General features: G+C 47.5%; 1 protein-coding gene across 1 annotated transcript in view; it reads right to left on the reverse strand.

Moving 5' to 3' along the window:
- Window positions 1–14,044, reverse strand: part of RUNDC3A (RUN domain containing 3A) — a 50,732-nt gene that overhangs the window by 24,738 nt on the left and 11,950 nt on the right. Inside the window, exons 3-4 of the mRNA XM_060255260.1 lie at window positions 4,643–4,767; window positions 1,029–1,162 (exon numbers count right to left, since the gene is read on the reverse strand). Coding sequence (XP_060111243.1) covers window positions 1,029–1,162; window positions 4,643–4,767 — 259 coding nt within the window. The remainder of the gene's footprint in view (window positions 1–1,028; window positions 1,163–4,642; window positions 4,768–14,044) is intronic.

A 14,044-nucleotide genomic window follows, 5' to 3' on the forward strand; every position in this document is an offset into this window, starting at 1 on the left:
AAGGTCATCAGAAAGCGGGAGGAGGGGAAGGAAATGTTTGCTGGGAACTCTGTTATCCCTATGGAGATTTATTCCCATAGAAAATAATGGAGAATTGATCCACGGGTATCTGGGGCTCTGGGGGGGCTGTCTTTTGGGGTAGAGGCACCAGATTTTCAGTACAGCATCTAGTGCCTCTCCCCAAAATATCCCCCACGTTTCAAAACGATTGGACCAGGGAGTTCAATTCTGTGAGTCCCAAAAGAAGGTGCCCCTATCCTTCATGTTCTGTTTGTGCCTCAGTTTAATAATTTTAGCTTGTAGGGGAATTTCAGGCTTGATTTGATGTAGAACCTACTTATTTGTCTTTTTAGCAGTCCACAATACCCATAAAACTCTTCTCCAGCACCACATTTCAACTGAATCCACTTTCTTCCTGTCAGCTTTCTTCATTGTCCAACTTTCATACCCACACATAGTAATGGGGAGTACTAGGCCATGAATTAACTCGATCTTCAGACGAGATCATGGAAAATGAGGAGGAAAAGATTCTTTGGGATTTCTGCTTACAGACTATCTCCTGGAGCATAACTCCCTTGATATCACAATTGTAGAAAAAGACGAGAAATAGGGTTTGATCATTGACGCTGCAGAACAGAAAAGAAAGAACAGGAGAAGATCACTAAATGCCAAGACCTACAGCTAGAGTTAGAATTTCTCTGGGAGAAGAAGGTGACCATTGTGCCAGTTGTCATTGGAGCCCTTGAAGCAGTGCCTAAAAGTCTCAGGGTAACAACTGGATATTCTGGGCATGAAACAAATAACACCAGCTGTGCTCCAGAAGACAGTGTTGTTTGAAAAAGCAAGAATCCTGCGAAGGTATGTCTGCAGTTCCCAAGAATTTGGCTTGATCTTGAATGGAAGAACACCACCTACCAGTCAAATGTCTGACTGTGGCAATTAATAATAATAAACAACCTTCTCCACATGATTCCCTTGCTCCTGTGGGCATTCGGCAGCTTGGCGGCAAATAGTGGTGGGCTTCTTACCTTGGCTCTCGAAGTGCTGATGTTCTCCATGTTTTCAATGCTGCTGACACAGTTATTTGGGACCTTGTTACAGGCCAAGCGGATATAATCCCAGAAGCCACGTTGCCCATCCGAGCTGAACCAGCTGACAGGACCTGGAAGAAGAAGGTGAAAACAGGCTGTGAGAGTCAAAGACTCTTTCTACCAGCAATTCATCCTGGCTGGTTTTAGGAAGCAACCATGAAACAAACTGAATCCAGGTCGGTAGCCATGCTGGTCTGAAGCAGCAGGGATGGCCAAACTGCAACTCGGGAGCCACATGTGGCTCTTTCACACATATTGTGCAGCTCCCGGAGGTCAATGAGGAACTTAATGCAGGTTTACTCTCAAGTAAGCGCGCTTAGCATCAGGACCTCAGTCAGCCTCTGAGCGCTGACCCATAGGTAAGCAACTATAGGCAACTCTTTCCACTGTATGTGAAGCGGGGAAGGAGGGGAAATTAAGCAGGCTTGCAAGCTCTTCTCCACTTCAGAGGGCACCTGGAGACCTAGAGTGGGGAAAGAGAGTGCAAGAGCCCAGGGAGCCATTGGATGGAGGGATGGAATTAAAGAGGGTGGCATAAGGAGGGATGGAATTAAAGAGGGCTCCCCTTCTTGTAGCTCTTGCAGGAGCTGTATTTACTAACCTTGGTGTCTGCAAAGAGAGATGCATAATGATGAAAACAATGGTCAGTGATTTATATGGTACATGTGCCCTTCTTCCACTAGTGCAAAAAAAAAAATGAATTCCCTAACCTTTCCCTATGCTGATTTTATGGGGACTGTTATTCCCAGGTTTTGCTTTTTAAAAAAAGTCTCCTTCTAGCATGATCCTGCTGTAAAGTACATACGTATGTATTTTATCTTTCTATGCAAAGGAAGTATTACGAGTTTTAATAAAGACGTGTGCAACATTTGCTCATGTCTTGCGGCTCTCAAACATCTGACGTTTATTCTATATGGTTCTTGCGTTAAGCAAGTTTGGCCACCCCTGGCCTGAAGCAACGGAACAAAGTTTGAGTCCAGTGGCACCTTTAAGACCAACGAAGTTTTATTCTGGGTATAAGCTTTCCAGTGCATGCTTATACAGCCCGAATTAAACTTTTTTGGTCTTAAAGGTGCCACTGGACTCAAACTTAGTTCTGTGAAACAAGCTGGACATTAAAATCTTGCTTGTTCTTTCTCTTCTTTTCCTTAGAATTGCTGTACGTGGGAAACCCGACATCCAAAAATGATGGAGCTAGAAGTTAGCTTGTTGTATCCTGAACTACTATGGATACAGCAAAGCTGTTAAGAACATAAGAGAAGCCATGTTGGATCAGGCCAATGGCCCATCCAGTCCAACACTCTGTGTCACATAAGAACATCAGAGAAGCCATGTTGGATCAGGCCAATGGCCCATCCAGTCCAACACTCTGTGTCACATAAGAACATAAGAGAAGCCATGTTGGATCAGGCCAATGGCCCATCCAGTCCAACACTCTGTCACAGAAGAACATAAGAGAAGCCATGTTGGATCAGGCCAATGGCCCCTCCAGTCCAACACTCTGTGTCACACAGTGGCAAAAAAAATTTATATATACACACACACTGTGGCTAATAGCCACTGATGGACCTGTGCTCCATATTTTTATCTAACCCCCTCTTGAAGGTGGCCATGCTTGTGGCCGCCACCACCTCCTGTGGCAGTGAATTCCACATGTTAATCACCCTTTGGGTGAAGAAGTACTTCCTTTTATCCGTTTTAACCTGCCTGCTCAGCAATTTCATCGAATGCCCACGAGTTCTTGTATTGTGAGAAAGGGAGAAAAGTACTTCTTTCTCTACTTTCTCTATCCCATGCATTATCTTGTAAACCTCTATCATGTCCCCCCACAGTCGACGTTTCTCCAAGTTAAGAGCCCCAAGCGTTTCAACCTTTCTTCATAGGGAAAGTGTTCCAGCCCTTTAATCATTCTAGTTGCCCTTTTCTGCACTTTTACCAATGCTATAATATCCTTTTTGAGGTGCGGTGACCAGAATTGTACACTGTACTCCAAATGAGACCGCACCATCGATTTATACAGGGGCATTATGATACTGGCTGGTTAATGTATCCTGAACTACTATGTCAACAGCAAAGTTTCTGTACTGTTGTGGTTAAGACCACAGTCTTGGCAAGGAGAAAGCTTCATGAAACTGTGAGCTCAAGCTGTCAGTTTCACCACTTGACCCTTGCAAGTCATTACATCAAAAATGTGTAAAAAGGGGATAATAACCCCTAGCGTCTCTTACAAGGCCAGTGTAATGATTGCAGAGACTAGCTCAAAAGAAAGCGTTCTTGGCAGCCTATCCAAGCACTTAAGAGAATCGCTATGGAATTGATTAATTACATGTAGAAAAGAGGGATTCTCAGCACTTGTTCCACAACATTCAGGGAATGCATGTATTAGTTAAAGCTGAGATGCTCCCTGCATACACACACAAAGACACTGGGCAGGTGTGATGGATTCAGGCAAGTTAGCCTGGAAGCTGGGAAACAGCCTTGTAATGATTGGCTAGGCTGCAGTTATGGTAACGAAAATGTTGCCGATTGAGAGATGCTTGGAGAGGAAAAAACGCCTCAGCATTTTAGTTTTCAGTGGGAGCTTGAGTATTGAACAGTGGAGTGCAGACTGGGTACTGAAGTTGAAAAGTTGCTGTGTGGAGCAATTGGAAAAGGAGCTGAGAACAGCCAGTGGGGCTGAGTTCCTTTGGTAGACAGAGCTGGGTTAAGCTTCTGTCTGAGAGAGAGTTTTTAGTAAGAAGGAGGCAAAACCAGACATTTCTGTGAGGGAAACTCTCTGTGGAATTCTGTCAGAACACAGGGCAGAGTCCTAGTATAATCTGAGAACACCCCAATACACAAAGACTGGATTCTTGTGGCTAGAAAACGATCCCAAGAGTCAGACTAGGAATCTAGCTGGGACTGAGACACACCAGGAGTTGAGGGGCTGGTTAGAGCACTCGAAAGGGTGCGAGTTCAGGTATTGCTAGTGTGTATGTCTGTGAGGGAAAAGCTATCTGGCACAAGTCAGGAGTCCTCAGTGTGAATGGAAAAGAGTGTGTGGAGTTTCATTATTTTTATGATTTGAGAAGGCTATACCATAGTGACTGCAAAACGTTCCTAGTGCCGAGTAGGCACTGCCTGCCCGTCCAAAGTTCCTAATAGTTCTAAAGCCTGCCTGTTTGGTAATTTAAGAATCTTCTGCCTGGTTATATTTGTTCATCTTGACAAATCTCTGCCTGCCAACTGATTTGTTTTTAACTACAACTAATTAATATTATTTTATCCTTTTATCTTTTGTGAACCAATAAACATTCTTTTTGGTTTCTGAATTTAAAACCGTCTGGTGCCTGTTTTTATACTTCTGACAGGATTTCTGTGAGTGTGGCTGAGGGACTGAATTGAAGGTGACAGGGGAAAAATTCTTAGTGGTCACCCTCCCAAGCTGACCCTGACCGGTTCCTCACAGCAGGTTTCACACAGCCACAGATGCTGGGCAAAGCATCCTTCCTAAATCATAAGGCTAAACCCCATTGAGAGGATACCTCCTCACTCCTCAACGCAAACTTTACCGTGATCCCCTTTGAAACGATGGCTGAGAATGTGTTCCAAGATGGCAGCAAAGTTCACAAACTCTTCTGAGGAGTCATCGATGGGTTCTGTGGTGTATTTTTCCAGCAAAGTCTTCACAGAGAATCTATCGTGGGATACAAAAAAAGAAGAAGCCACAAACAGTGTGGGAGAGGAAGAGAAACTTTTCGGAAGCGCTTCCCATCTATTCTTGCCTGGATCACCAGAAACCACTTCTCCTGTTCTGCTCAAACTATGAGAGAACCTTCTCCGGCCAAAAGGGTTTCTTTGCATACTTCTGCATACTTCCGAGCCAATTAATTGGCTCAGCTTGGGGAATGCCACTTCAAAGCCTTTACTGAATGTATACATCAGGGGTGGCCAAGCTGTGGCTCAGGAGCCACACGTGGCTCTTTCACACAGATTGTGCGGCTCTCGAAGCCCCTGCCACCTCATTGACCAGCTTTAAACCCTTCTCCAAACCAAGCCAGCCTCTCCCTCTCCCCCTCTTTCTTTCCATCTCTCTCGCTTTATCATTTGTTTCCAGTTGAAGGAGCTAAAGAAAGCTTGCCAAAATATATCACTTTTCAGGGGGGAAAAAATCAGGAAACAAATAGTTCTAGTTATCTAGTAGCTCAGTTATTATCATCAAAGATCAGTGAAATATATGATGATGTGCCAGCAGTTTTATTCATGCCTGATGCTCTCTCTCTCTCTCATAATATATAACTGCACAGTGAATTGGACAGGGGCACGGCCGGTGTCTTGGGAGCTGCTGGGCCAGAGCAAGTCTAGCTGCATTCTCAAACATCTGATGTTTATTCTCTGTGGTTCTTACGTTAAGCAAGTTTGCCCACAAGTTTTGACTGCCCTCCACTCCAAAGAGTCTCAGAGCGGCTCACAATCTCCTTTACCTTCCTGCCCTACAACAGACACCCTGTGAGGTAGATGAAGATATTGGATTTATATCCCACCCTCCACTCCGAAGAGTCTCAGAGCAGCTCACAATCTCCTTTCCCTTCCTCCCCCACAACAGACACCCTGTGAGGTAGATGAAGATATTGGATTTATATCCCGCCCTCCACTCCGAAGAGTCTCAGAGCGGCTCACAATCTCCTTTCCCTTCCTCCCCCACAACAGACACCCTGTGAGGTAGATGAAGATATTGGATTTATATCCCTCCCTCCATTCCAAAGAGTCTCAGAGCGGCTCACAATCTCCTTTCCCTTCCTCCCCCACAACAGACACCCTGAGAGGTAGATGAAGATACTGGATTTATATCCCGCCCTACACTCCGAAGAGTCTCAGAGTGGCTCACAATCTCCTTTCCCTTCCTCCCCCACAACAGACACCCTGTGAGGTAGATGAAGAGATTGGATTTATATCCCGCCCTCCACTCCAAAGAGTCTCAGAGCGGCTCACAATCTCCTTTCCCTTCCTCCCCCACAACAGACACCCTGTGAGGTAGATGAAGAGATTGGATTTATATCCCGCCCTCCACTCCGAAGAGTCTCAGAGCGGCTCACAATCTCCTTTCCCTTCCTCCCCCACAACAGACACCCTGTGAGGTAGATGAAGATATTGGATTTATATCTCGCCCTCCACTCCGAAGAGTCTCAGAGCGGCTCACAATCTCCTTTCCCTTCCTCCCCCACAACAGACACCCTGTGAGGTAGATGAAGAGATTGGATTTATATCCCGCCCTCCACTCCGAAGAGTCTCAGAGCAGCTCACAATCTCCTTTCCCTTCCTCCCCCACAACAGACACCCTGTGAGGTAGATGAAGATATTGGATTTATATCCCGCCCTCCACTCCGAAGAGTCTCAGAGCGGCTCACAATCTCCTTTCCCTTCCTCCCCCACAACAGACACCCTGTGAGGTGGGTGGGGCTGGAGAGGGCTCTCACAGCAGCTGCCCTTTCAAGGACAACCTCTGCCAGAGCTATGGCTGACCCAAGGCCATGCCAGCAGGTGCAAGTGGAGGAGTGGGGAATCAAACCTGGTTCTCCCAGATAAGAGTCCGCGCACCTAACCATTATACCAAACTGGCTCTCCAAGAGGATTTGGAGACCCGTGAAAGGCTAAACAGCACACCTGTTCTCATTAGCCTGGGAAAAGCCTGAACAGTACCAGGGCCGGCGTCATCATACCCTCAAGAGGGGCAGCTGCCCAGGGCTTCTGGCGGGGCCCACTGCTTCTGCTGACTCTCCCCAACATGCCATTTCCCCACCTGCTCACTTGTATTTGCTTCGCCACCCACGCGCCCAGCTGCATACACTGTTCAGGATAGGGTTGCCAGGTCCGACTCAAGGAATATCTGGGGACTTTGGGGGCGGAGCCAGGAGACTTTGGGGGTGGAGCCAGGAGTCATTGGAGTGCAACCAGGAGCAAGGGTGTGACAAGCACGATTGAACTCTGAAGGGAGTTCTGGCCATCACGTTTAAAGGGACTGCACACATTTAAATGCCTCCCCTCTGTTGGAAATAATGGAGGATGGGGGCACCTTCTTTGGGAGCTCACAGAATTGCACCCCCTGGCCCAATCTTTTTGAAACTTGGGGGGTGTTTTGAGAAGAGGCACCAGATGCTAGGCTAAAAATTGGTGCCTCTACCTCAAAAAAAGAGAGGCCCCTAGAGCCCCAGATACCCACAGATCAATTCTCCATTATACTCTATGGGAATTGGTTTCCATGGAGTATAATGGAATGCCCAGCAGATGTTTCCCCCCCCCTCCTTGCTTTCTGATGACCCTGAAGCAGGGGGAGGGCCTTTGAACCGACCCCTCCCCTCAACTGGGGATTGGCAACGCTAGTTCAGGGGCATCAGGGAAAGGGTTCCCGGTGGTGCAGATGGCGGTGAGCATGCACAGCAGGAAAGCTTGTGAACAAGGCAAGGAGGGATGCACAAGCAGGTAAGTTAGACACGGGAAGGGGGGGACTCTCTGCCCAGGGCCCCCAAAATCTGGAAGCAGTCTTGAATGGTACCTTCCTAGCCTGAATGGTACCTTCCTAAGCTAAAAGTGGCTGTATAAGCATACAGAAAGCTTCAAGAGGGGATAAACATATGGAGCAGAGGTTCATCAGTGGCTATTAGCCACAAGGTATAGATCAGGGTTAGCTCCCAAACCAGTTTGGCCACCACATATGGCTCTTTCACACATATTGTGTGTCTCTCAAAGCCCCCACTGCCCTGTCAGCCGGCTTGGAGAAGGCATTTCTCTCTTTAAATCACTTCTCCAAGTCAAGCTAGCTAGCATTTAAAGTTTAAGTTTCTTTCTTTCCACCTTTCCCTCCTTCCTCCCCATCCATTTGTCTTCCTTCTTTCCTTCCCCCAAAAATCTGACATTCATGTCTTGTCACTCTCAGACATCTGACATTGATTCTATGTGACTCTTACGTTAAGCAGGGGTGGCATTCTAGCTGGAGCTTCTTTGCATATTAGGCCCTGATGTAGCCAATCCTCCAAGAGCTTACAAGGCTCTTTTTTGTAAGCTCTTGGAGGATTGGCTACATCAGGGGATGTGGCCTAATATGCAAAGGAGCTCCTGCTAGAATTCCACCCCTGACATTAGGCAAATTTGGCCACCCCCCAATCACGGAACCCTACCGGGAAAAAAAACATGTGTCTGAAAACTCCCATCCCTGTCCCGGATTACTCCAGGCCGGCACAATACCGGCTCCCTTCCGGTTTCCACTGGTAAGCGTGAAAAGGCCCTCTGTCTGGGGTAGTGATTTTGTCTTCTTGGTGCTTGGGGGCAAGAGTGGGAGGTTTTGTGGAGTTCTGACCCTGCTGGTGGACCTCCGGATGGCTCCTGGGTTTTGGCCACTGTGTGACACAGAGTGTTGGACTGGATGGGCCATTGGCCTGATCCAACAGGGCTTCTCTTATATGACACAGTGTTGGACTGGATGGGCCATTGGCCTGATCCAACAGGGCTTCTCTTATGTTCTTCTGTGACACAGAGTGTTGGACTGGATGGGCCACTGGCCTGATCCAACATGGCTTCTTTTATGTTCTTCTGTGACACAGAGTGTTGGACTGGATGGGCCACTGGCCTGATCCAACATGGCTTCTCTTATGTTCTCACAATACAAGAACTCGTGGGCATTCGATGAAATTGCTGAGCAGACAGGTTAAAACGGATAAAAGGAAGTACTTCTTCACCCAAAGGGTGATTAACATGTGGAATTCACTGCCACAGGAGGTGGTGGCGTCCACAAGCATAGCCACCTTCAAGAAGGGGTTAGATAAAAATATGGAGCAGAGGTCCATCAGTGGCTATTAGCCACAGTGTGTGTGTGTGTGTGTGTGTGTATATATATATATATATATATATATATATATATATATATATATATATATATATATATATATATATATATATATATATTTGGCCGCTGTGTGACACAGAGTGTTGGACTGGATGGGCCACTGGCCTGATCCAACATGGCTTCTCTTATGTTCTTCTGTGACACAGAGTGTTGGATTGGAAGGGCCACTGGCCTGATCCAACATGGCTTCTCTTATGTTCTTCTGTGACACAGAGTGTTGGACTGGATGACCCATTGGCCTGATCCAACATGGCTTCTCTTATGTTCTTCTGTGACACAGAGTGTTGGACTGGATGGGCCACTGGCCTGATCCAACATGGCTTCTCTTATGTTCTTCTGTGACACAGAGTGTTGGACTGGATGGGCCACTGGCCTGATCCAACATGGCTTCTCTTATGTTCTTCTGTGACACAGAGTGTTGGATTGGAAGGGCCACTGGCCTGATCCAACATGGCTTCTCTTATGTTCTTCTGTGACACAGAGTGTTGGACTGGATGACCCATTGGCCTGATCCAACAGGGCTTTTCTTATGTTCTTCTGTGACACAGAGTGTTGGACTGGATGACCCATTGGCCTGATCCAACAGGGCTTTTCTTATGTTCTTCTGTGACACAGAGGGCGTTTTCGCACTCACCTTCAAGTGGCGCGACCACCCTCTTCACGCCGGAGGATCTGCAGGAATTTCGCATAAGAAGCGCCGGAGCAGCCAAAAGAGCCAGAAAGTTCCATCGCAAAACCCGCTCAAACGGAAACCGCCAAGAAGCAGGAAAACGTTTGAGCGGCTTTTTCGATGGAAGTCGCCCTCTCTTTTGGCTGCTCCGGCGCTTCTTATGCGAAATCCCTGCAGATCCTCCAGCGTGAAGAGGGTGGTCGCGCCACTTGAAGGTGAGTGCGAAAACGCCCAGAGTGTTGGACTGGATGGGCCACTGGCCTGATCCAACATGGCTTCTCTTATGTTCTTCTGTGACACAGAGTGTTGGACTGGATGGACCATTGGCCTGATCCAACAGGGCTTCTCTTATGTTCTTCTGTGACACAGAGTGTTGGACTGGATGGGCCATTGGCCTGATCCAACATGGCTTCTCTTATGTTCTTATGTGACACAGAGTGTTGGACTGGATGGGCCATTGGCCTGATTCAGCATGGCTTCTCTTCTGTTCTTATGTGACACAGAGTGTTGGACTGAATGGGCCATTGGCATGATCCAACATGGCTTCTCTTATGTTCTTATGTGACACAGAGTGTTGGACTGGATGGGCCATTGGCCTGATCCAACAGGGCTTCTCTTATGTTCTTCTGTGACACAGAGTGTTGGACTGGATGGGCCACTGGCCTGATCCAATGTGGCTTCTCTTATGTTCTTATGTGACACAGAGTGTTGGACTGGATGGGCCATTGGCCTGATCCAACAGGGCTTCTCTTATGTTCTTCTGTGACACAGAGTGTTGGACTGGATGGGCCACTGGCCTGATCCAACGTGGCTTCTCTTATGTTCTTATGTGACACAGAGTGTTGGACTGGATGGGCCACTGGCCTGATCCAACGTGGCTTCTCTTATGTTCTTATGTGACACAGAGTGTTGGACTGGATGGGCCACTGGCCTGATCCAACAGGGCTTCTCTTATGTTCTTCTGTGACACAGAGTGTTGGACTGGATGGGCCACTGGCCTGATCCAACAGGGCTTCTCTTATGTTCTTCTGTGACACAGAGTGTTGGACTGGATGGGCCATTGGCCTGATCCATGATGGCTTCTCTTAAGTTCTTACGTTCTAATCTTCATCTCCAAAGGCCAGTAAATTCAAGGTATTCGAGTAACAAAACAAAAAGTTATTTGTCACTGTCTTCTCCTCTTCCTGTGTCTGCATCTCAGTTCTAAGGCAATGTTTTATTATTCCAGCAGGCAGGTTGGACATCATCCCCCCTCCCCGCACACCCACGCCACCAGCTGGCCTAGGGCCTGTTTGAAGCTGAGGACTGTCAGAACAAAGCAAGGAGATTTTTTAAAATGGAGGAGGCGTTCAGATGGCGTCACTGATACCCTGGCCCTGAGACGGGGTTCGAGCCGTCAGACGGTTGTCAGAGTAGATCTGAATCACACAGATGATGCTAAGGGGATAAAACTCAATAGCTGCTCTTGGCGGCAGAGCCATAAGGTAAGGGGAGGGGGGGGTACATCAGCAAAAAGCCCAAGAAAGGATAGGATATATGTTCTTTCAGTGCATTTTAGCCTCAAAAGTCTATGGCCTTAAGAGCTACAGGCGATTCCATGATCTGCATGGGGCATATACATGGCTACTTCTGTTTCTCCATCACCAGTAGGAAATTCACTATACAAAAATTCCGTATAGGAAAATTCAATATATAGAATATAGTATCCACATTAAAGGGGTGTCAAACATGTGGCCCGGGGGCCAAATCAGGCTCCCAAGAGGCTGGCTGTCATCTGCTTCCTTCTCTCTCTCTCGCTCCTTCTGCATCACAGCTTGCTTTGCCAGGCTTGCTTGATTGCACAGGAGCTACAGAGCAAAACCTCTATTTTTTCCATTGGCTGTGGCTCCTCCCTTGCGAAGGAAGGGGAGAAGGCAGAGCTTGTTTTTCCAGGCTCTCTCAATCACACAGCAGAGCTACTGAGCCAAGTCTCTTTTCCTTCTATTGGCTGAGGCTCCTCCCCTCCCCGGTGCCTGAGGGAAGCAAGGAAAGAGCCAGAGTTTCCTTTGCCCTGTTCCCTGGATCCCATGGGAGAAATACAAAGAAAGCACCTTGAAGACCAACGAGTGCTAATGTTTTAAGCATGTTTTATTTTCAGAGTTTTTTAAAAAACAAACAAACTTTAATTGTGTTTGTGTCCTTTATAAATTCTATATCTCTGCTACTTAATCTTAAATAGGAGAGCCAGTTTGGTGTAGTGGTTAAGTCTGCGGACTGTTATCTGGGAGAACCGGGTTTGATTCCCCACTCCTCCACTTGCACCTGCTGGAATGGCCTTGGGTCAGCCATAGCTCTGGCAGAGGTTGTCCTTGAAAGGGCAGCTGCTGTGAGAGCCCTCTCCAGCCCCACCTACCTCACAGGGTGTTTGTTGTGGGGGAGGAAGAGAAAGGAGATTGTGAGCCGCTCTGAGACTCTTCGGAGTGGAGGGCGGGATATAAATACAATATCTTCATCTACCTCACAGGGTGTCTGTTGTGGGGGAGGAAGGTAAAAGAGATTGTGAGCCGCTCTGAGACTCTTTGGAGTGGAGGGCGGGATATAAATCCAATATCTTCATCTACCTCACAGGGTGTCTGTTGTGGGGGAGGAAGGGAAAGGAGATTGTGAGTCGCTCTGAGACTCTTCGGAGTGGAGGGCGGGATATAAATCCAATATCTTCATCTACCTCACAGGGTGTCTGTTGTGGGGGGGGGGAAGGGAAAGGAGATTGTGAGCCGCTCTGAGACTCTTCGGAGTGGAGGGCGGGATATAAATCCAATATCATCATCATCATCATCATCATACACATACGGCCCAGCCCAACATGGCCCAGCCAGACAAGGTCTCATTTATGTCAGATCCAGCCATCAAAACAAATGAGTTCGACACCCTTGGTCCACGAAGTTTCAGATTTCATTACAAAACATGAGTCCAATGGGTCCTTTTAGTTTTCTTAAAAAATGCCTTTTAATGGTGGGGTTCAAAAAAGGTTTGAAACAACGGTTGTTTTTAGGAAAACAAGGCAAGGCCTACCAATTTAAATACATGGATTATTGATCTCATAAAGATGGAAAAGCCACAGCAAAAATTTTTTTGGGAGGGGGGGCACAACAAGCAGGGACCGGTGACAATTTGGTAGCAGTGGGGATCTCATTTCCCATCCTCCTCTGTTTTCTCTTTCCCTTCCCTGAAACCCCCCATGAAGATATTGGATTTATATCCCATCCTCCACTCTGAATCTCAGAGTCTCAGAGCGGGTCACAGTCTCCCACAACAGACACCCTGTGAGGTGGGTGGGACTGAGAGGGCTCTCACAGCATCTGCCCTTTCAAGGAAAACTTCTGCCAGAGTTATGGCTGACCCAAGGCCATTCCAGCAGGTGCAAGTGGAGGAGTGGCAAATCAAACCCTGTTCTCCCAGATAAGAGTCCGCGCACTTAACCACTACACCAAAATGGCTCTCTATTAGAGCTATGGCTGACCCAAGGCCATTCCAGCAGTCGCAAGTGGAGGAGTGGGGAATCAAACCCCGTTCTCCCAGATAAGAGTCTGCACACTTAACCACTACACCAAACTGGCTCTCTATTAGAGCTATGGCTGACCCAAGGCCATTCCAGCAGGTGCAAGTGGAGGAGTGGCGAATCAGACCCCGTTCTCCCAGATAAGAGTCCGCACACTTAACCCGTACACCAAACTGGCTCTCTATTAGAGCTATGGCTGACCCAAGGCCATTCCAGCAGCCACAAGTGGAGGAGTGGGGAATCAAACCCCGTTCTCCCAGATAAGAGTCCACACACTTAACCACTACACCAAACTGGCTCTCAATGGCGGTGTCCCCCACTGAAGACCCTCCCCTACACAAGCCCCACTCTCTGAGGCTCCACCCTCACAATCTCCAGCTATTTTCCAATCTGGCACTGTTCATCAACTTGATGACTCTTGAGTATTGATTCGTTGGTATAATTGATCTAAAAGATTGCATTTGTAATGGTGGATTGGCTGACTGCATATGGAATTCTATTAAAAAGGGACAAAATAATTTTTAGATTTTTTTTTTTGCAAAAATATTAGCATATTTTCTAATAAGGCGCATTCACGCACTTGTGTGCTTTAAGAAAGCTGCTGGAATGGACATCTATTGATGGCTCCTCTCAGGGCTTTTTTGGTAGAAAAGGCCCAGCAGGAACTCATTTGCATATTAGGCAGCACCCCCTGATGCCCCCATTGTTTCACGCAGGGTTTTTTGATTTAAAAAAAAGTCCAGCGGGAACTCATTTGCATAGTAGGCCACACCTCCAACACCAAGCCAGCTGGGGCTGCGTTCCTGTGCGTTCCTGCTCAACCCCCCCCCCCCCCCCCCCGCTCCTCTGACTCCAAAGCTCTGAAC

This window comes from Heteronotia binoei, chromosome 15 (assembly GCF_032191835.1).
Source record: "Heteronotia binoei isolate CCM8104 ecotype False Entrance Well chromosome 15, APGP_CSIRO_Hbin_v1, whole genome shotgun sequence".
NCBI classification, from domain to species: Eukaryota; Metazoa; Chordata; class Lepidosauria; order Squamata; family Gekkonidae; genus Heteronotia; species Heteronotia binoei.